Here is a 24,265-nt window from a genome sequence, read left to right on the forward strand (position 1 = left end):
AAACTCTTACAAATGGTAGAAACATCCTAATAGAAACATCTTTTGATGAGGTAATACAGGAACAGGTTCAGGATAAAAATCCAGAGACAAATGATACTGATCAAACAAACTGTGAAACAATGATTCTAAACTAGGAGACAGATTCCAACTTTGTAACGTATAAAACAGTTGGAAGATAATTGCAATGAGATAGTCATAGTTAATAACAGAACCAAAACAGTCATTTTAAGTGTAGCCATTTGTTTAAGAAATAATGCTCTAATATTACAATGGTCAAACAAAATAACAGATACATTTTTTTTATATAGAAGAACTAATAGAAATAAAATGACTGGCACTTGATAAATGTATATATACCTCACACCTCAGGAAATTCAAACAAGAATTTATAAAATATTTAACTGAATACACTAAAAACTTTTAAATGGAAATGGAAATCATAGGAGAGATTTAAATTGGATTGTAACTGAAAAGGAAAGAAGTAAAGGACTAAAATGAATATGCTAAACTGCAAAAACAATTAACAACTAACTTTATTAAGGAAAATAAGCTTACAGAATCATATAGAAAGTTCTTTCCAAATAGACAAATTCACATATAAATGTATGTACAATATAAATCAGTGTAGTTGACAGATTTTATATTGGATTGGGTAACATTTCTTTTTTAATTTGTGAAATTGTGCCTGCAGATATTTCAGATCATAGTGGTAAATGTATGTATAATCATGGAAAACAACATCAGTATGGTCAATGAGTATGGAAACCAAATAATATAGTATTGGAATTGGGGACAAGGAGTATGGAAACTAAACAATATAAATAATATAATATTGAAAGTGGGGAAAAGGAGTATGGAAACTAATTATTATAATATTGGAAATGGGGACAAGGAGTATGGAAACTAATATAATATTGGAATTGGGGACAAGGAGTATGAAATAAAACAGTGCATAATTGGAAGTGGGGACAAAGTATGGAAACTAAATACAGTAATATAATATTGGAAGTGGGGACAAGGACTCAAGGAGTATGGAAACTAAATTATATAATACTAGAAGTGGGGACAAGGAGTATGGAAACTGAAATAATATACTGGAAGTTGGGACAAGGGGTTTGGAAACTAAATACTGTATAATACTGGAAGTTGGGACAAGGAGTATGGAAACTAAATAATATAATAAATTTAATACTGGAAGTGGAGATAAATAGAATGGAAACTAAATAATATAATATTGGAAGATGGGACTGGTATAGAAACCAAATAAAACAATACTGGAAGTGGGGACAAGGAGTATGGAAACTTAATACAGTAATGCAATATTGGAAGATGAAGAATTTGAAAGAATGATTAAACAACTTCAAAGTTCTTGAAACAGAATAATTATAAATACATTGGAGGATTGGGAGGGCTTGAAAAGGAAATAAAAACTATATTGAAACAATGAAAAAGGAAGGGATGGGAAAATAGGTGTTAAAACTTATTAAATAGCATGGAATCTAGTGAGGAAGAGAAGAAGTTGGCTAAAGCAGAATATGAATCGAAACAAGAGCATAAACTAAAGGGTATACATATTAGGGCAGGGAATTTTTCAACAATATTTAACAAGGCAAGGGGTATCTACAGACAGGAGGAAATAAACAAGGGAAACAACAGATGTATGAACTCATCAGAAACAAATGAAATGAGAACTAGATACATTGTACCAGTATATTGAATGAGATACACAAATATAATAAAGAACTATATACTAAACAACATATTATACAAAAAGATATTGCAAAATACCATGACAACATTAATTTAAGAAATATTTTCATAAGACTATGAATATATATGAAAGAAATGATTACATATAATGAAATAAAAAATGCAATTAACCAACTGTACAAAGGGAAATCACCAGGATAAGATGGAATCACATTAGACTTCTATATAAAGTTCCTACCACTAGCCATACCAATCCTGGAATATGTGTATAACATAAACAAGATTCTGCTAGAAAAGAGAAATGACAATCACAATGTGTAAATGCAAAATTACACTTATCTATAAGGGAAAAGAAGATGAAAGGGATATAACGAACTGGAGGCCTTCATCCCTATTGAATACAAATGATAAATTCCTTAGTAAGATTTTGGTCAACTGAATAAAAACTTGTATGAGTAGCATTATTGTGGGATGGAGGGAAGAAATATATTAAAGTATACTTCTTGTTGTTGGGTTTAATGCCATTTTTCAGCACACGATAGGCTATACATGGCGGCCAGTATTAATGGTGGAGGAAGAACCCGGGAAAACCCCAGAAAGAACCACCGACCCATGAGAAGCTACTGGCAAGCTTTCTCACATACCCACATTGGCCGAATCCGAGACTCGAACTCACACAGACAGAGGTGAGATGGCAGAGATTTGTAATGGAAAGTACTTTAGACCACTCGGACACTCAGGGCCCCTTAAAGTATACTATAACTAGTGAAAGTGTAATAGATTATATAAAAAGAAAGTGTGAAAAGTGGGCATTGATTTTAAATAACCAAGAGAAAGCTTTTGACATGATTGAACACAGTTATAGGGGATAGTTTTATTAAGATATGGATTTGGAAACAACTTTCAAAATGGGGTAGAAATATTATATAAAAATATAAATTCATGTGTTCAGATAAATGGGGCAAAAACTACTAAATTCAACATGTAATGCTTAGTGAGACAGGCATGTTCCCTCTCTGTATATGTACATGTAATAACTGTGGAAGTACTATCCACCAGTATTTAAAAAAATATAAATATTACACGAATAAAGATTTGAAGCCAACTAAAATAACTAAAGGTGGTACAACATGCAGATGATTATACCAACTTATATTTCTGATGAATTCTTTTTCATGCATCTGAAAACAGAATTTAGAGACTTTGTGAAAATTCTGAATCAAAATTAAATAATGCAAAAAGTGAAATTCGGCTGATAGGGAATTGGAGAGGGAACCGCCCAGGAGTCCCTCCAAAAATGAATAAAAACACAAGTAAAAGCTCTTAGATTAATATTTGGGGAAAACTAACAAAATCCAGATTTTAAGAAAGGTCTGGAGAAAGTCAGTCTTATGCCAAAGTTTAAATTTAGTTGAGGAAATACTAGCAGTTCATGGGGCCCCGAGTGGCTGAGTGGTCTAAAGTGCTCTCCGTTACGGATCACTGCCATCTCACCTCTGTCTGCGTGGGTTCAAGTCTCGGATTCAGCTAATGTGAGTATGTGAGAAAGCTTGCCAGTAGCTTCTCGTGGGTCGGTGGTTCTTTCCGGGTTTTTTCTGGGTTCTTCCTCCACCATTAATAATGGCCGCCATGTGTAGCCTATCTTGTGCTGAAAAATGGCGTTAAACCCTACAACAACAACAGCAAGAACAACTGGCAGTTCATGCATATATTTATATCAGATCAGGAATGGATTTTACAACTAAGCTGTATTACAACACTGTTGTGTGATGAAAATAAACAGTTAGTGGGTCACAGGTAATGTCTTGCAGTGAAGACAAATATTTATCAATTGTAGGATTGCTATAATGGAGTTTTCTTCTAAATTTTTATTAACAGGGCATGATAACAGCCACTTGTTTACTAATGGATGGTTAATCTATCCGAAATCAAATCAACTGGCCAAATTTAGTACAATTATAGACAAGTGCCTTAGGCATCAGTTGTAATTGCCACTTTTCTGTGAGGTGGTTAAGTCTCTTGTACTTTCAGATATCAGGCAAAGAGGTTATTTCCCTTGGCTACAGTCTCACTGTCTCTCAGTTTTCAAAATGTGCATTCTTCACCACTAATTTATAATAATAATAATAATAATATAATAATAATAATATTAATAAATAATGACTTTGTTATGGGGAGGAAACTCAATTGCATGACTTTGTTTAGGGGAGGAAACTCAGTTACATACAGATTTCTTTGATTCCAATTTCATAACATAGATATTTCTTATTTTCATGTGCCAGAGATGTACTGCAAATATTAATTAATAATCTGACATGAAATCTGTTTCTCTAACCAATTAATGAATCACTATCAATCTACAGGTTTTAGCTTTTTATATATCTTGCATTTGTAGAGATTTTCCTATATTACATTTAAATGGCTTTAAACCCCACCCCCGGCAGAGTCATACCAAAGACTTGTAAAAATGGTACTAACAGCTGCCTCGCTAGGTGCTCAGCATTGAAAGGTTAGTGTTAGGACTGGTCTGCCTGGTGTCAGGATAATGTGACTGGGTGGGACATCATGCTACATGTCTGCGGCATGAAGCAACCAGTGCTAGATATCACTTTAAACTGCCACAATGCAGACATCATATCGATAGGGCTGAAAAACTGTTAAAACTACGTTAAAAATCCAAAACAGCCCCCCTTCCTTTTTGGTTCCTGTAGGACATTTCAGTAAATGGTGTTTCCTTTCCAGAAAATAATTTCGTTTCTCAGACTCTTCAGTGCAAAGAAATTTAAAAAGTGTACAGAGTTAACTTCTGGGTAGCAAATGTAGGTTCCACTCTGAATTTTGACATTTTTTTTATTGGGTTGAAAATGTAATGAGAAAGTATTTGCCTGATTTTCCCCCTCTGATAATCCCTCTTGTTCTTATTAAAATGAAAAAAATGTGCATACCCTAGGAGACGTTTAAAGAACATACAATTTTCTTTATCTGATGAGGCAGATTAGAGTTTGAGAATACACAGTGGGGCCTTACTTTTCATGTGCATCTCATGGAAGATTGCTAGCTCTGTATGACTTTTCACACATCCAGAGCTTGTATTGATTTGTTTAGTAATTGAATATATACATTAGATAGTTTGCTGCTTGGAAATGAATTGCATTGTGGGGCAAATCAAGGGAAGTCAATCCATGTGAGAGGTAATGTTTATAGAAATTACCCTTAAGTCCATGTTAATGTATGGCTATTGTTATACATATATTTAAAATGAAAGTTTTAAACAGGTTTATCTCAAACACCACTTGTCAGAATTGGGGGCCTTGAGTGGCTCGGATTCTCCAATGTGGGTATGTGAGAAAGCTTGCCAGTAGCTTCTTGTGGGTTGGTCGTTCTTTTCGGGGTTTTCCCGGGTTCTTCCTCCACCATTAATACTGGCCACCATGTATAACTTATGGTGTGCTGAAAAATGACGTTAAACCCTACAACAACAACAACAACAACAACAACTTGTCAGAATTTGACCAAATTTGGCACAAAGTGGCATAGAATGAAAACCTTTAAAAAGTTGTTATGAATGATACCAAGTAATTCATTGACCCCTGGAGATTATTATCATTCTTGCCTGAATTTGTGGTAGGAAACACACTGTGAATGCTACTAAACAAATCTGATTCCAAGTTATTTTCATTTAGCCAGATGCTTTCTGGTAGTTTAGATGCTTAAAAGATGATGGTTTTGATTGGCTATTTTCCTTTGCATTTCAGAAACGCGAAAAATGGACTTTTGTGTGATTTCAGATTTTTAAATTAAATAATGACAATCCAGTATCAGATATGGCATCCATTGCAAAAAAAACTGATTTTTAAAAAATGTTTTCATCTTTAAAATAAATACTCAACAGATTTTGACCAAATTTAACTAAATCATTCTATCATGAAGAGCATTTAGTTGAGTACAGATGATAGCAAACTGTTATTAAATATGAAAAAGTTTTATTTGGGAAAACTACTCAGAGGAAAATGCCCAAAAATGAAGCCCTTGCTACTTATACAAGTTTTGGCTTTCCATAACTAAAAATCTTTTGGACTATACATCAGCTTTAAAATAAAATGCTCTGTAGAATTTTACCAACTATTACAGAAAACTTCCTGGCATAAATAAGAGGCTTTAAATTGAGACTTTATCCAAAAATCTTCAGGATCACCATAATAGCTTTATTGATCCCAATCAAATCAACCATCAGTGAATGAAGTACCTCATGTGCTTTCATATTTATCTAAAAACTTGGTGCCAAAGGTGCACAACATAAGATCCTTTTTATGGTTCATATTTCTGCCATTTGTATTTATTTTCTGGTACTTTTGCACTCTTTTCTCTTGATCATATTGTACAGCTTTGCTCATTCTTGTCATCTTCTAGCTTCTCTTGATCATATGTACAGCTTTGCTCTTTTTTGTCATCTTCTAGCTTCTCTTGATCATATGTACAGCTTTGCTCTTTCTTGTCATCTTCTAGCTTCTCTTGATCATATGTACAGCTTTGCTCTTTCTTGTCATCTTCTAGCTTCTGATGTTTCTGTGGCAGCTGCACACCTTGCAAGAGTTTCCATATCTTTCAGATTGTCACCTCCTATTGCAGTGAATATTTATCAACAGTAAACTAAAAGTAAAACCTGCTAATTGGTATAATTTTGTAGTATTCAATGAGTTAGCCTGCACTGCACTTTCTTTTCTGATTGCAATGAGTCTGCCTGCACTGCATTTTCTGATTGTAATGAGTCTGCCTGCAGTGCCTTTTCTGATTGCAATAAGTCTGCCTGCACTGCCTTTTCTGATTGCAATAAGTCTGCCTGCACTGCCTTTTCTGATTGCAATAAGTCTGCCTTCACTGCCTTTTCTGATTGCAATAAGTCTGCCTTCACTGCCTTTTCTGATTGCAATAAGTCTGCCTGCACTGCCTTTTTTGATTGCAATAAGTCTGCCTTCACTGCCTTTTCTGATTGCAATAAGTCTGCCTGCACTGCCTTTTCTGATTGCAATAAGTCTGCCTTCACTGCCTTTTCTGATTGCAATAAGTCTGCCTGCACTGCCTTTTCTGATTGCAATAAGTCTGCCTTCTCTGCCTTTTCTGATTGCAATAAGTCTGCCTGCAGTGCCTTTACTGATTGCAATAAGTCTGCCTGCATGACCTTTTCTGATTGCAATAAGTCTGCCTTCACTGCCTTTTCTGATTGCAATAAGTCTGCCTTCACTGCCTTTTCTGATTGCAATAAGTCCGCCTGCACTGCCTTTTCTGATTGCAATAAGTCTGCCTTCACTGCCTTTTCTGATTGCAATGAGTCTGCCTTCACTGCCTTTTCTGATTGCATTGAGCCTGCCCGCATGACCTTTTCTCATTGCAATTGTGTGCCTGTTCTGCCATTTTTGATTGCAATGAGTCTGCCTGCATGACCTTTTCTCATTGCAGTGAGTCAGCCTGCGCAGCTTTTTCTGATTGAAAAATTTTGGAACTAGTATGATAACCTATATTAGTCATCACTGAAATAAGTGCATTGGGCCAAGGTGCCAGCCACAGCATATGTCCAGACTGTTTTGAACATAGCACCATTATTTACTGGATGCATGGAAGAACACATAGCTATTTTCACTGTGGACATTCTTTGTGCTGCATCAAGTGCATGGTCCTTGGCAAGTTCTCACATAACACTACAAGCAGAAAAATTTACAATGAAAGGGAATTCCATACCTTGTTTATTAGATAATCTAAAACAAAACTCCTAGCTAACTTATGATAGCAACTGCCACACAGTTTTTCTGTTTGAACAGATTTGCAAGGACTGGGATTTAGTGATTCAAATGCAGATTTACTGATTTTGGAATAGAATTAATTTTATATGTTGTACATGCAATTCAGTGTTGGAAAAATGAAGGTGATGTATTTTTATGGATTGACTGTTTATTTTTATGAAATTCAACAAATTATGAACCGAGAAAATGATGTGCAAGCTGTATGGTCTGCTTTGAGGATCATATAAAATTTGCACATCCTTTTTTCGGTTCATACCACTTCATCTGAAAAAACAAATTTAATTTTCATTTTCATAAATATTTAGGACTTGATACAAATAAACTTGAAAAATTGCATTTCACACTACTGGCATGTCTTCACATTCAGAAATGTAAGCAGACCATGTTTTTTTTAGTCATTTAAAGCATATTTTGTTTGAAACCTTAGCAAAGTTATATCATTTATTTAAAAAAAAGACGGTAAATTATTTGGTTCATGATTAAAATCTTATGTAAGAAGACTAAAATGGCTTTTAGACATCAAATATCTCATATGATAGCTCATTTGATTAAAGCATTGTGCTATGAATGTGAAAGTTATCAGTTTTGAACCAACCTGTGACCATAAAATATTTTTCAAATTTCTTCTCCTTTTGTTTTGTTTATTTTATCCTTCAAAACAAATGTCAAATTTTCATATTGTTATGGTATACAGATTTCATCATATATTAATACATACACACACTGATGAATTTTGCACTTTACCTTCATGTCTTCACATTAAAATGTGTAAGTAAATGATGTTATTCCTTTAAAGTGTATTTTATTTGTAGCTTTAGCAAAGATATCTCATTTATTTGAGAGAAAAAAGATCCAATGTGTGGTTCATAATTCACATCTTACCTACGAAGTCTGAGTTTGAGTCAGATGCTATATTAAATAGTCATGGACTATTATTATGTACGGAAAAGTAATGCATTTGAGTGTAGCTTTTAAAAAATTGGGTTCAGACAGATATGAACCCAAAAATTTCAAAACAGCTTGGCCAGTCAGATTGCTGTAATTTGTAATGACATAAGAAAGGTAATGCAGGTGGGTGTGGCTTTATAATTTAAAACAGCTTGGCCAATCAGATTGCTGTAATTTGTAATGACAAAAGAAAAATTGAATTATTAAGATATGAATGAAGATACAAACAACACTACTTACAAGAGACATTGCAAAAACTAGACAGGGGCTTCCAATGGCCGAATGGTTTAAAGTGCTTGCCTTTAGTGATTTCTGCCAATTTCAACCTCTTTCTGAATGAGTTAAAGTCTTGGACTTGGCCAGTGTGGGTATTTGAGAAAGCTTTCCAGTAACTTCCCATAGGTCAGTGGTTCTTATCAGGGTTTTCCTCCACCACATATGCTGGATGTTGTGCATAGCCTATTGTGTGCCCAAAAAAATAGCATTAAATCCAAAACCACAACAACATGAGAAACCTTACTTTGATTATTTTCATGACCTTTGCTATCAACAGCATTGGAATACATTTCATGAGAAAGCATATGACTGACCTTAAACTTCTGTTATAATAGGCTATTAGATATCTAACAGATGAGTGATATAAGTCCCACTTGGGTTTCTTGTTGTAATTTTTCCTTATCAAATACTTATTAAGTTCTGGAATGTATAAGAAGCAGTATTGGTGCATATCAACACATGGCATCATAATACACATCAACACAAAGGGTTATAATATAATTCAGCAGTTTTGTATTTAACTGTGTAAAACAAGTCACACTAAATACTTTGCTACTCAGATTTCTCTTATATATAACATAATTTAGAATTAAATCACATTCACTCTATGCATTCATTTGCATACATAAATAATAGTATTTGCTTCAGTAATTTTTTCTGGTGATATTTTTGGTGAAACTGATGACGTGTAAAACAGAAATCATTTAAGCAAATTTTTATTTGCATATTTCATACAAATATCTTTTAACAAACAGAAAAAGTGAACTCCAAGTACATTTTGTCTGTTACAAGTTCCTGTCTATGCATAGATCAAGAATATTTCAAATTAGACAGAATATGTTTAAAAATCTCACACAAGCCGGTACTAGTACTCTGAAATAAATCACAAATATGTACATTCTATTAATGGGCTTTTATAATTTGTAATTTATGTTAAAAAGCTAAACATTTTCATCTGGTTCAAAACCAGAATATAGAAAGCTGATTTTCTGTGTGCATAATTATCAGAAACTAAATGACCTGTAGGAAGCTGAAATACTGTACCTGTTTTGCATATCAATCGCTGTCCATTAGACATCAGGAGGCGTGGATTGGTGGTCACGGGTAGCAAGGACTGCTTTTTTTAAAAATTTGATAAATGTTACAGGACAGAAAACAGGGTCAGTTAGCTAGACCAGGAATCAGACAGGATAGCATGCTGAACTCAGACCAAAATGGTGTAGATGTGAATCCAAAAATCCGATGCACCCATGTCAACTGCCACAGTGTGTCCTTGGAGAAGGCACTAAAATTAGCCTTGGCATTAAATAACCTTTTTTTGTTGCTGTGTAGTAAAACATGAAAAAAAATAGTAGATTGAAGCTAATCGATCGTAAAGTTTCTAGTAAATTTTCAGACAGTCTTTAAAGTTGTATGAATTCAGGGTCAGGATTTGGACTCGAGTTAGGTTCTTTTCAGAAATGTGTACTTACAAAATGTTAAAGAACAAGACAGAATGCTAAAATAAAATTGCACATTGTTATAACTCTTGAAATGTTGACGCCATCCAAAATTATAGTGATAGGCTTGATCAAAATGTGAGACCTCAGATGTAATAATTTCAATGTAGACACCTTCTTGTAGACCCATATTTTTAAGGAAGTTAATGTAAGAGATTTCGATAAACCTATCTGGATGCATTGGATTAATATGTTGTAGAATCATTCATTGGTAGCTATAAAGACTGAAAGAACATAAGATACATGTGGCAAGTCTCCAGTTTCAGTAATAACAGTGTAACACACCTGCTCAACAGGTGTGTCTGATGAACTAATCTGCCATATATTAGGAAGTATACTTACAGTAATAAAAATGGGCTATATAAAGCTATAAAAAAGGATCCCTGGTGTTCTAATGGTATTTTTTGAGCTGTGGAACAAGTTCTTATTTTATACTCATGTATTGTAAGTGCTGATTTACGAATTGTTTAGAAAGACTTAGAACTCTGTGTTTCCATCCATATTGTATCAAAAGACGTATCTTAAATACGATGTATATCATGAGGACTGTGATATCTATGGTAATTGTGATATTTGCCAAGATAGCTGTGATACATATCATGATAACTGATATATAACTGTTACATATAACAAGATCTATGATACATATCATGATAACTGTGCTACATATAATTGTGATAAATATACTCATAGTGCATATCATGACTGATACATATGGTAATTGTGATACATATTATGATTATTTTGATACTTATGACACCTGATACATGTGATAATAGTGATATGTGTGATAACTTATACACAGGAAAACTGATACATGTCATGATAACTGATACATATGATAATTGTGATACACACAATACGATCACAAGAGTATTGCATAAATCAATAAACTGATAAACATAACAAGTGAGTTCATGTTTATAAATTAAACATCACTTTATCATTGCATAAATATATTCTAAACTATGATAAATTCTTGGAATGAACAAAAGTGAAGCTTTTTCCTTTTAAATATTTACAAACATTGATAAGATGCATTAGAATGATTTAAAAACTCGCTTATCATATTTCTTCAGATACATGTATCAGGTGCATGACAATGTGTGTGGGATTCTTGAGTGATAATTTAATATGGTCTAGTCAAGACACAATTGGAAACATGACTCAGGCCCTGGGAACTAAACAATGAACACATCAAGTGCTAATGAAATTTTCCTGCCAAAATATAGATGTTAAGTAATTGTTAAGGGCCAAGTTAACCTGGGACACAACCAAGGTAATGTTTTGTTTTGTTTTTTTAATCCATCAATCCATGGATATCTTGTGTGTAATTTTGACAGTTGAACGATGAAAATTGTGCTTCCTTGATTGAATGCCTGTATTGGACATAATTAAAGCAAAGGTGGAAACTTTATTATTACAGACCTGGTGTGGGGTGGGGTCATTTATTTCTGCAATATATTGTATGCCCCTTATGGGGAGGTACACTGTTGATTAATATAGTATGGAAAGGTAAGCATACAAAATGTAAACAGTATTCAGATGGAATGAATATTTACCAGAATGTATATAGTATTATTAGAATAATTGCTATCTCATGTTTAACTAAAATTCTTTGAATTTAAATGGAGTGTATATTGCACTTTTTAGTAGATATAGTTGACACAAGATGACAGATTAAAGGAAAGATGACTATTATTGTTGTTGTTGTTGAAAGCTTGTTATATTTAGTTTCATTTTACTTTGGTCCTGCATACCTGCAAACCCGTACAATTTTGCCATAAATGACCCTTACAGTACCAAATTATGGAATAAAAGCACAGATTATGGAAATATGACTGTTTATGGGAGTACCTCAGATGCTTTAAACTGCATGTATTTTGTGATGCAAAACATCTGCATGATCAAGGTGTTGCTTACCTGTTTTAAAAAATGCCACCTATCAAGTGATACAGAATGAAATGGACAATAAACTTCTTGAAAAGTTTTTGAAGTCAGTACAGAAGTATATATTTTGGGGAATATTCAGATTCCAGGGGGTGGGGTTCAGCATGAAGCAATAAGGGCAACAATGTGTTGATTTGAGTATGGTACATGGTGATTACCATTGCCAAGGCTCACATAAAATTCACTTTTTTTTAACACATTAACCTCTGGAACTTTTTGTCATTTTTGCCTGAAAATCGAGTAGGAAATACATTTTGAAAGTTATTTCTCAATAGACTCAAACACCAAATCCCCGGTCAGCTTTCACTAACATACTGCCTAGTTGTGTTAGAAACATTGCTTTTCATTGGCTATTTGACTCGCGTATGAGCTGAAGGGTAAAAGTTGGATTTTTTTTTTTTGTGCTAAACGGAGCCATTATTTTTATATGGAGACCACTCTTTATTCCAAATGCCCATCTTATCCTACTTTTTGCAAAGGCTCATCTGTCTGTTTGCAGTTCATACCAGTTTGCCTTAGATCTGAGGCCAAAAAGTCTAAAATCCGGACACAAAATCGGATTCCGACCACAGGCGAATTTTGGGTAAAAAAAAGTCGGGTCCAAAAAATGAGGTTTTTCTATCTGTATTTTGTAGTACAACTAGATATTCCAGATTATTTGGTACCATTGTGGAGCTACATCTGTCTGCCGTTCTATAATACCATCCACTTTATTGTGTCGTGCATGATCATGACGCTATACAGAGCTCGGCAGTAGTGTACTACCTCCTGCCCCGTAGAGTCATCGCTAGGGGTTAGTGTGTTAAGGAATATGTCAGGTTGAGAGATACAAGAAGCCATTGAGCTCCATAGCATTTGGAACTGCAGTTTGTGAAATGGTACTGGAGGTAATTAGGTTCAGATTAACTTGGCAAATTGTTATGGCCTAGTTGATGACAGTTTTGACCATTGCTGCATCAGTCTTGAATCACACTTCATGGACTTTTAAATGCATGTTTTCCAGCTTGAAAATTGCAGTAAGTGATATTTTGTTACACCTTACTGAAAACTAGTCTTAACTTAAGGAAAAATACAGACAGTCTTACTAAGAAAGTCTTGTTAGGGTTGGCATGTCTGGTCCTATATCGATAGTTTGAGTCTGTATTATGTTGCACTATCACCTTGTATATTGATAGTTGATGTTGTTGTTGTGGGGTTTAATGCCATTTTTAGCACATGATAGTCTATACATGGTGGCCAGTATAACTGATGGAGGAAGAACCCAGGAAAACATTGGGAAGAACCACTGACCCACAAGAGGCTACTGGCAAGCTTTTTCACGTACCCATGCTAGCCGAGTGTCAAAACTCAAACCCACACAGACAGAGGTGAGATGGCAGTGATCCAGAATGGTGAGTGCCTTAGACCACTCAGCTACTCTGGGCATCCAATTGTATTGTGATCATTATTACCCTGTATTGTGATACACTGCTTCTCTTTATTGTGAAACACTCCTGCCCTGTATTTTTATACACTATTGCCCTGTATTGTGATACACTCTCACCTGATTCCTCAATGTATTGTTAATATAGAATCACCTCTAGTATGACTGTACTTTTAATCTGTAAATTTAAAAACAATCAGCAATCACAGTTTACTATAAAACTTAAAATATGAATTCTTTTCATTATGCATCTTGCATGACCTGAAAGTTGTCATTAACATTGTGAATTATGGCAATACTGATGTAAGTCTATCACCTGATAGTTGTCATTAGCATTGTGAATTATAGTAATACTGATGTAAGTCTATCACCTGAAAGTTGTCATTAACATTGTGAATTATGGCAATACTGATGTAAGTCTATCACCTGAAAGTTGTCGTTAACATTGTGAATTATGGCAATATTGATGTAAGTCTATCACCTGAAAGTTGTCATTAACATTGTGAATTATGGCAATACTGATGTAAGTCTATCACCAGAAAGTTGTCATTAACATTGTGAATTATGGCAATACTGATGTAAGTGTATCACCTGAAAGTTGTCATTAGCATTGTGAATTATGGCAATACTGATGTAAGTCTATCACCTGAAAGTTGTCATTAACATTGTGAATTATGGCAATACTGATGTAAGTCTATCACCTGAAAGTTGTCATTAACATTGTGAATTATGGCAATACTGATATAAGTCTATCACCTGAAAGTTGCCATTGACGTGAATTATGGCAGTACTGATGTAAGTTCTGTTCAGTTTTCATTTTAGTCAGGAGTTTTGATTTAGCCCTAACTTTGTTATTGGTAAATAAATAATTTTGCATTTATGAGTGTCTCACTGAATTCAGTACTGAAGCCCTAGGAAGAAAGAATTTGTAATCATTTTGTTTTTACAATTGTTGGTTTAATTTGGTTTTAATCTAATTTTTGCTGAGGAATCATGCCTTGGAAATTCAGTGCAGTCAGAGGTGATCTGCACTGAATGAAAAGGTTTCTTTCATAATTCATTAACTAACCCATTTAAAGACAGTGTATGCATTTACAAACAGTTTCTACAGACTGTGTGTGTAGGATTTAAAGGCACTTTTAGCACATGTTTGGTTGTATCATGGAGAAGAATGGGAGCCAGGTGCCTTTCTCAAGGACACAGTGAGGCAACTGACATGAACTGGCCTGGGCAGGTATCGAACCAACTACCCATGGATTATGAACCTTGTGCTCTGCCATCTGAGCTATTATGCCTCCCGTGTCTGCAACTTACATGGGTGACCTCCGTCTAGACAGGCATGACTATTAATGTATTTAGTTTGATTTCATATATCCCATCTGCAATAGCAGAAGTGGCCTTATAGCTTTCTACACATCTGTAGTCTGTTGTCTGTACATTCCAAATACATTTTAATGTGATAGCACAAAAATTACTGACCCTAGATTCATGAAATTTCATACATGATTATGGTTATAAGATCTCCTGATTATCGTAGATTTTCAGGTCATTGCAACATGTTTTAAACATTTTTAAAGACATTTTTGGCAACTTTTCATAACAAAAAATTTGCTTAGCACAATTGAGCAAAAACCACATGAGGCAGACAAATGAAATTTCATTGGTATATTTATATTCATATGTACACAACATTAAATGTTAAGGTATTAGATCAATTTTTATTTTGAATATAATTAAAATTTTGTTAGATTTGAAGATTCATTTAACCTTGTTAGCAGGACTGATTAAAATGTACTTGAGGTACCAGTAGAGTAATGAATTTGGTATAAGTATTTGCATTCATATGTAGATTATGATTAGCTTTTTATGCCATTTTAACAGTCTTTCACATTTTTCTACTTTTAAAAAAAAGTGTTTGTACTGCAGTCAAATATGCTATACCTGTTTTTTTAACAAGCTGTAATTTTCATTCACATTTCAAGTGCAGGAAACATTGAGAGCATCATTAATCCCAAGTACATTGATCCCATGTCTCCTTTCCCATTCCTCTCTTGAGTCTTGATTCCCAAGTACACAGATCCCATGTTTCCTTTCCCTTTCCTCTCTTGATTCCAAAGTACACTAAACCCATGTCTCCTTCCTTTTCCTCTCTTGATTCCAAAGTAAAATGATCCCATGTCTCCTTTCCCTTTCCTCTCTTGATTCCAAAGTACACTGATTGCATGTCTCCTTCCCCGATCCTCTCTTCATTCCAAAGCTCACTGATTCCATATCTCTTTCCCCTTTCCTCTCTTTTTTCCAAAGCACAAAGATCCCATGTATCCTTCCCTTTCCTTTCTTTATTCCAAAGTACATTGATCCCATGTCTTCTTTCCCTTTCCTTTCTTGATTACAAAATACACTGATCCTATGCCTCCTTCCCCTTTCCTCTCTTGCTTCCAAAGGACTGCTCCTGTGGCCTAGTGGTTAGAGCGTCTGCCTTAGAAGCAGGAGGTCTTGGGTTTGAATCCTGGCCAAGCCATACCAAAGACTTACAAAAATGGTACTAATGGCTGCCTCTCTAGGTGCTCAGCATTAAGAGGTTAGTGTTAGGACTGGTCTGCCTGGTGTCAGGATAATGTGACTGAGTGGGACATTATGCTACATGTCTGCGGCATGATCCTTCAGTGCTAGACATCACTATAAACTGCCACACTGCAGACATTGTAGCGATATGACTGAAAAATTGTTAAAGCTACATTAAAAATCCTAATCACATGCACACACACACACACACAATTCCAAAGAACACTAAGTTGTTTGTTTTAGAAAGCTGTCAACATCGTCTTCCAGAAAGACTCACTTTTTATTTTTGGTTGCATGTTTGTTCTTAAGCTCCTTAATTTTTTATGACAGAGCAAGACATGAATTGACTGTATCCTCTATTTATCAGAGAGGGGCCCCGAGTGGCCGAGTGGTCTAAAGCGCTCTCCGTTACGGATCACTGCCATCTCACCTCTGTCTGCGTGGGTTCGAGTCTAGGATTCGGCCAATGTTGGTATGTGAGAAAGCTTGCCAGTAGCTTCTCGTGGGTCGGTGGTTCTTCCTGGGTTTTTTTCTAGGTTCTTCCTCCACCATTAATACTGACCGCCATGCATAGCCTATCGTGTGCTGAAAAATGGCGTTAAACCCCACAACAACAACAAAAAATTTATCAGAGATTGGGTAATACAAGGCTATAAACTCTATAGAAAAATTCCATCAACTGTCCTGTAATTTTATTTATCTCTCGGAATACAGTCTTGGAGTGCTTACTGAATATAGATGTTGTAATAATGTGTATTGACTATTATATTAAATGTATCAGGTATTTGTGTAAGTTGCTGCATATGCCTAAGTATAGATATTCCAGGAAATGCTGCATGGTCTTAAAGGCTCTGGATAAATGTAACAGAACAACTTAGGCAACTTGTATTAGCTACTTCATGCATGTGAGTTTGGTTTGTGGTTCATATAATTACAGGATTATTAAAGTCTTATAGAATGTGAAAGATACTGCTTTGTTGTCGAATGTTGTAATATGTATGTGTTGATGATTGATTATAGTATATGTATAAAATATTGCTGTAACTTGGTGCATATTCATAACTGTAGGTATCCCAGGATAAGCTGCATCATGTCAAAGGCTCTGGATGATAGTGAGATGATAATTAGGGAAATTTACATTAGCTACTTTGTAAATATGGGTTTGGGTTTGTGTGGATGTCATGTGATGTTGGCAGTGTTCATTTATTTATTGTCTAAGGATTTGGATGGTAACTTGCAACAATGGTACAATGAAGTAAATGGCTCAGCCCTTGAAAAATATAAAAGAATTGTAAAAAGTCTTATAGAATGTGAAAAATGCTTCTCTTTTGTTGAACGTAACTAAATGATATGGCTATTCACTCTCTTTAGGAGAACTTCCTGTTCATATTATTGCAGGTAGACTACAAATGCAGATGGGGCACATATATAAATAAATAGTCTGACAGCGGTGAAGTTGAAGATGAATTCCATTTTATATTAAACGCCCCAAAAATACTCAGATGAAGATTTAAGCTTTTTCCAAAGTACTATTATGAATGCTCATTGTGTGAAGCTTCTTTTGCAATTTACTTGTAATAAATCTAAAGAGGTAATCGGAAAAACAGCAGCTTATATACTTTGCTTTCAAGCTGAGGTAAAAAAAATTCTTCTACAAATTGTGTAATTATGTGTATTCTATCATATGTATGTGATTATGCCATACTGTAGACCAAGGAAATACCAATATGTATCCACTCCAGTTACATATTTTCTTCATTGTATAATTTTGTACATGGGCCAGTGGTCTTGTACGAAAACAATAAAGTTATTATTCAAAAGTGCTGTACCACTTCAGTGGCCTAGTGGTTAGAGCATCCACCTTTGATGCAGCAGGTTGTGGGTTCGATCCCCAGCTGATTCATACCAAAGACTTATAAAAATGGTGCTAACAGCTGCCTCGCTTGGCACTCAGCATTAAGGGGTTAGTGTTAGGACTGGTCGGCCTGGTGTCAGGATAATGTGACTGGGTGGGACATCATGCTACATGTCTGAGGCATGATGCCCCAGTGCTAGACAACGCTGTAAACTGACAGACTACAGACATTGTAGCAATATGACTGAAAAAATGATAAAGCTATGTTAAAAATCCAAATCACACACACACACACACAGAAGCGCTGTACTTGACAGCTGTAACAGAAAAGTGTTAATCTCACATTCAGTATGGCTGATCAGGTGAGAATCTTGATAATCTTTTTCTTGCTACTCCTCCTGAACGTATGGTCATGTGATCATGGGTATTCAGTACAAGATTTCTTGTGATACCTAGTTCATCACAAATGAAAATGGTGTTGATCTTAACATTCACTATGTCTGTCATGGTGGCCATTTTAAAAATCTTATCACTCAAGAATTTAATAATCATCTGTGAAAAGGAAGAAATGGTTTTATTTTGGATTGCTGGAAATTGTATCAATCCTTTGTTGGACTTTTGTATTATATAAAAGTAAAAGTTATAGCTTGTTTTAAATGAATCGGGTTGCAGAACATGTTTCATGGACTGGTTGCATGCAGCAAGCTTTCATGATGCTGTATCACCAGATACAATCTTGGATTTCTTACAAGAATGCATGTTATATATCAAATTATGACACTATATTTAAAAGATTATGTATTCACCATTATCATTTATTTTATATACATTTGTAATTATTTTTTTGACTAGGTCTTTTGTCTTGCATGACTGCATGTTTATGTTTATTTAAAGGGGTGTATGTTCCTAAAATGTTTATGCTATTTGTTATCTTTATACAATGGTTTTGAAACCGAAATGTAGAATTGGCACTGTATTGTCATTATTATGCTATTAAACCCAATGCATACATTCATACTATTTATAGTTGGTAAGTAACCATCCAACTTCACACTCAAGTTTATCATCATCTGTCAAGATTATAAACCATTAGGAACAGTTTGGTTGAAGGTCAGAGGTCAGTCATAGATTACCTTGCAAACTAAGCCAACACCATTTAATCTTAATTAAAATTTGTCTATAGTGAGTTGCTTCTTTCCAACAGTCCTAGATTATTGCCATTATGATATCTGTACATTACCAGATGTATTGATCCAAATGCAGCATAATTGATAACTTTTTAGTGTTATCATTATCAGCATGGTGGTTGGCAAAACAGAGGTTCATATGATTTGCATGACTTTCATATAAAAACTCAAACCTGTTTATATACCAAGAGAGATGTATTTGGTCTAATTCAAACCAAGATAAAAGCGTTAACAATGCAGTGCATAAACATGCAGCCTTCATAGCATTATGAGTGTTGATGCAATATATATTATGTAACATTTTCACATATTTTTATTAGCTTTGTCACACACACTGCACAATCCCTCCAATGCCCGCCCCCCCCCCCAATGTTGAATACATGTGCAAGATGCTATTGCACCAAATATCATGCTCTTTCCATCTGGTAAAAATAACATGAGAAGACTGCCAGTGTGTATCAGTTTATGTAGCTATGATACAATTTATATCCCAGTGATGGATAGCACAACTGTGTTTAATTATATTTGAATTAGGTATGCATTTCTTCCACTGTTGAGGATTTTATATTTAAGAAGGAAAAATGAGATAATTATAACTCCCTAATGTAAACAGCAGCATGGTCCAAATTGTGTATGTGTGCTAGAAAAAAGTAAATTAATAATAATTATAATAAAATTAATAATAACGATAATACACAGAACATAAAGCTAAATTAATTCTAAGACAGTTTTGAATAGTTTTCAATTAGAAGGTATTTTTCCATGAGTTAAACTAATGTATTATATCACCATTAAAATCTGCATTCATTCAATATTCTTTTTAAGAAATGTGGATAGCATAGCAGTAAATACTCTTCCTTTGCATCTGAGGGTCCCATGTTTGATCCCAGTCTGCAGCATGTACTGGAATTTAAAGATTATTCTTTAAGGATACTTGTGACATTTTCCCCTTGGCTGCTTTTATTTTCTTTTTCTATTGTACTTCACACTATAATTTGAGCTGCTGATCGATATGACTGCTATGATGGCCTAGGTGGTTAGAGCATCTGCCTTGAATATGGAAGGTTGCAGGTTAAAAAAAACTAAACATTGTACAAGCAGCTGCCTCACTTGTGCTCAGCATCAAGAGGTTAGTGTTTTGACTGGTCAGCCTGATTTCAGGAAAATGTGACTGGTTGGGACATGATGCCACATATATGCAGCATGATGCCCCAGTGCAGACATCATAGCAATGATACAGGTTGTTAAAGCTATGTTACACACACACACACACGCACACACTCACTGATAAAGTTGGTGGTATTAAATCTTCAAAAACTTGTACAGTTACACTTTCAATTACTATACATAGCATGACCATTTGGATACTTAGAACTTGTACACTTACTCATTCAGTTACTATACATAGCAACTGAAAATGGTCAGTTCATGAAATTATGAATTCATGAACAGTTCATAAAAGTTTTCACAAATTGGGTCATCATCATTCATGAAAAAGTGCATGAACATGTTCATGAACTATGATGAACAAAGTTTCTCATGAATGATTCATGACTTCATGAACAGTTTGTATAAAAAAAATTGAATATTTGACAAACTCACAAATACCTATTTCATCCTAAATCATAAATAACCTTAGATGTGGGTTTTTCAAAACAGTATATAGTGCAACGTGTTATCTTAAAAACGGTATTTAATTTCAGATAAATTTCTAGTATGCAACAAAAAACATGTCAACTGACAAGCAATATGCTTTTTTTACTCTTAGCAACACTTTTTGTTATGTCATTTTCTTTGAAAAAATTTAAAGAGAAGTTGAGGCAGTTGTGTGCAGTCAACTGTTGAAGCATATTTCATCATCAAAGGGCTGTCTTTCAACTGAGATTTCTCCTGACTTGACCAATCTTTTCCCCAGAAACTGACCTGTCATTTAACTCTTTTGTGAAGATGTTCAAGGCCAGTAATTTAATCAAATCCTGCCATTGTCACTCCTGAATGTCTCCATCTACAACTTGAGCTGTTCCATCCAATTACTGTTTGACTCTTTAACATTGCTGCAGCAGTCACTGTTTAATGTCTCTCCAGTTTTCAAATTTTCCTCCCTAACCCACAAACTTCATCCTCTAATAATTTTACTTTTCTGCTGTCTGATCTGAAAGAAAGGTAAAGTTAGTTAATTACAGATAACCTCTGATAAACATTGTCTTCAACTTTTAGCACATAATTTTTGTACCCCACTTTATTTACTGGAATAATTATGATCCAACTCAAAATTATTTAATCCCTTACACTTAATACACAACTTACTGAGAATTTATATTATTGGAGAATTTTGTCACTAGTTGTATTTTAACTGAAGCTGGCTAGCCATAGGTATAGTCACAGGAGTCAGATGTTTTATCAATAAAATGTGACAATTTTTTGACAACATCATAACACTAAATAACCTTATCTCTGTATATATATATATATATATATATATATATATATATATATATATATATATATATATATATATATATATATTACAGATAACGGTTATATTGTGCTTTCAAAAATTTTTGCCATTTTATATTGATAAAATGTCAGACTTGTGTGGTATAGGCACTTAGTATGTCACTGATGCATCCACTCCGACTCTGCATGTTGCGTATAGCTGCTTCCTGATTCATCACGTTGTTATTTGCAACTGTATTGTGTACAATTTGACACATTAACCTTTTTAGTTTGTTTTTTTTGTTTGTTTTTAATTAGCAAACACATCAGATCATAGAACTAGTGATGTCATGAAAAAGAAAACTATATCGAAGATCTCAGTTCCAATCGTAGATGTAGTACCATGTCTGGTGTCGAGATCAAAAGTGGGTTATGATGATGTTTACTGATTTTTCAATTCAAAGAGCAAGTTTAACTTAGGTCTGAACAAAATCATGCATCATTAATTTGGTTAAAACTAAATATGATGACATATAAAAACCAATAAAATATCTATATAACTTACACTGAAATAATTATGAATGACCAAGAAAAAGATTTTGATGACTCTGGCTGAGTATGCTTTTCCAGTTTTGCTCTCACCAATTCATTTCCTTCATATTCTTCATAATCGTTTCTCTGCACTTCTACTTACTTAAATAAAAAATTCTCATCTGTCCATTCCATGGGAGTCCATGGCTTTTGTTTGAGGTTTTTACTTAACCATTTACATGCTCTTTCGTTTTTGTGGAAAAGAATGCTCAGCTGTTGAAATCTCCTGTGTATATTAACCAATCATGTCATGTCTTCTTTCACAGTCATCCAATCAGGATAATCATTGTTTACATATTTTGGTTTTTATGGCAAATTGGCAACCAGTGACTAAGTCAATAGAATATGCAGTTTATGACAGTAATGGACAAAAATGTTAAAAGAAAGTCAGGTAGTCCTCCTGAATGGTAAAAAGTCATATTGACATGGGATTTTCACCTGAAGACATCTTATTATATCAGGTTGGTCCTAAATGAAAATGGCACCAATCTGATATCTTATACTGCTGCCATAGTGACCATCTTCAAACATTTATTGCTATTCCTATAATAATAATAATAATAATAATGACCTTATTTAAAGAGGGTAACACAATTAGCTAAAAACTAATCTACCTTGAGGCCCTCATACAAAGGAATTCATTTATTTAAGCTGCATCTCTGAAGCCACTGGATATATTGGGTTTGGAAGAAGGAAATAGAGTGGGCATTTCTAATCTCAGCTGGAATACTATTCCAGAGCAGAGTTCCAGAGTATTGGAAATTTTTTTTAAATAACTCCTTATTTGGTTTGGGAATTTTATACTGTTTGGTTGACATGGATTGCAGGTGGGGAGTATTACCAGGTAGCCTATACTGGAATAGTGATTGTAAATATTCAGAAGCACTATTGTAGGATATCCTGTACATTAATTTGGCTTTTCTCAAATGGATTCAGTCTTTAATAGGTAATATTTTGAACAGCTAAATTTTCCTTCCTTTCTTTGTGGACTGATATTAGCCCAAATGCTCTTTTTTGAAGATGTGCCATCTTTGCTGTTTTATCATTTGAATTATCCCATACTGTATTACAGTAGTCTATACTGTAGGGTCTAAATATAATTAGATTTGGGTCAAATTTTAGGTACTGTCTCCTGAGCAGGTTCCCACTGGGTCTGAACCATATTCACTGGATGAGACAAATTTTTGTTTCATAGCTTATTTGGGTCATATCTAAATATGCATAATAATTAGGATTGGGTGTAATTGTGTGAAGCCACAAAGATCATTTCTGCTGTTCATCGATGATTTACCATATCATTGGTGCATATCCACCTCTAACATGTTCACAAACGACACATTAATATAACACTGCATCAACAAGTTAAGAGCTTAGCAGTAGATCAGATCAGGACTGTTTTTTTTTAAACATCTGGTGTGAGCACAATTATACGGAGATAAATGCAGCCAAGTCAAAAGGTAAAGCTGAATAAGAAAACTCCAAGTAATGCTAACAGCAATAGATCTTGAACCATCTAACAGTGAAAAACTACTTGACATCAAGTTTGAAGCTGGAAATGCATGTTCATAAAGTCATAAAAAATAGACACACTACTCAATCACTTGAACAGAATAAAATCTTATCTTCCTCAAGAAGAAAGATATTCCACAGTGCCTACATTGTATAAAACCAATTATCTACAATATTGCTCTTTTATCTGGGGTACTAATAGTGATGTAGACAAAAGTGAGAAAGGCTACTGAAATATCAAAAGAGAGGAGCTAGAGTTATTTTTATAGCAGAATCCCATCAACAGATCTTTGTGTGGCTTCCATTTCAACATAGAACACAGCTTCCAAAAAGTTGATGAATCTATAAATCCCTACACCTGATTATCTTAAACGTAACTTTGAATTTGCTGAAAATCTAATATGTATGAACTAATATCTGTCTCGAGACAACAATTTTATAGTTACCTAAACCAAATTCTGAGCTGTAGGCTTTGCTTTGACTTCGACCAAACTAATTGAATTCATATGAACCCTCTA

The 24,265-nt window shown here is 34.4% G+C and overlaps 1 protein-coding gene across 3 annotated transcripts in view; it reads left to right on the plus strand.

Moving 5' to 3' along the window:
- The window catches only part of LOC149796437 (four and a half LIM domains protein 2-like), a 279,497-nt gene that overhangs the window by 82,376 nt on the left and 172,856 nt on the right, over positions 1-24,265 (plus strand). Inside the window, exon 1 of one of the 3 annotated variants that reach the window (XM_089961116.1) lies at positions 7,610-7,630. The exons of the other annotated variants lie outside the window; for them this stretch is intronic. Within the exon in view, the coding sequence (XP_089817242.1) occupies positions 7,625-7,630 (6 nt within the window). The 5' untranslated portion in view covers positions 7,610-7,624. Of the gene's footprint in view, positions 1-7,609; positions 7,631-24,265 lie in introns of those variants that run through there. 3 annotated transcript variants of the gene reach the window in all.

Source organism: Sinohyriopsis cumingii, chromosome 6 (assembly GCF_028554795.1).
Source record: "Sinohyriopsis cumingii isolate HCF-2022 chromosome 6, ASM2855479v2, whole genome shotgun sequence".
In the NCBI taxonomy this organism is placed as follows: Eukaryota; Metazoa; Mollusca; class Bivalvia; order Unionida; family Unionidae; genus Sinohyriopsis; species Sinohyriopsis cumingii.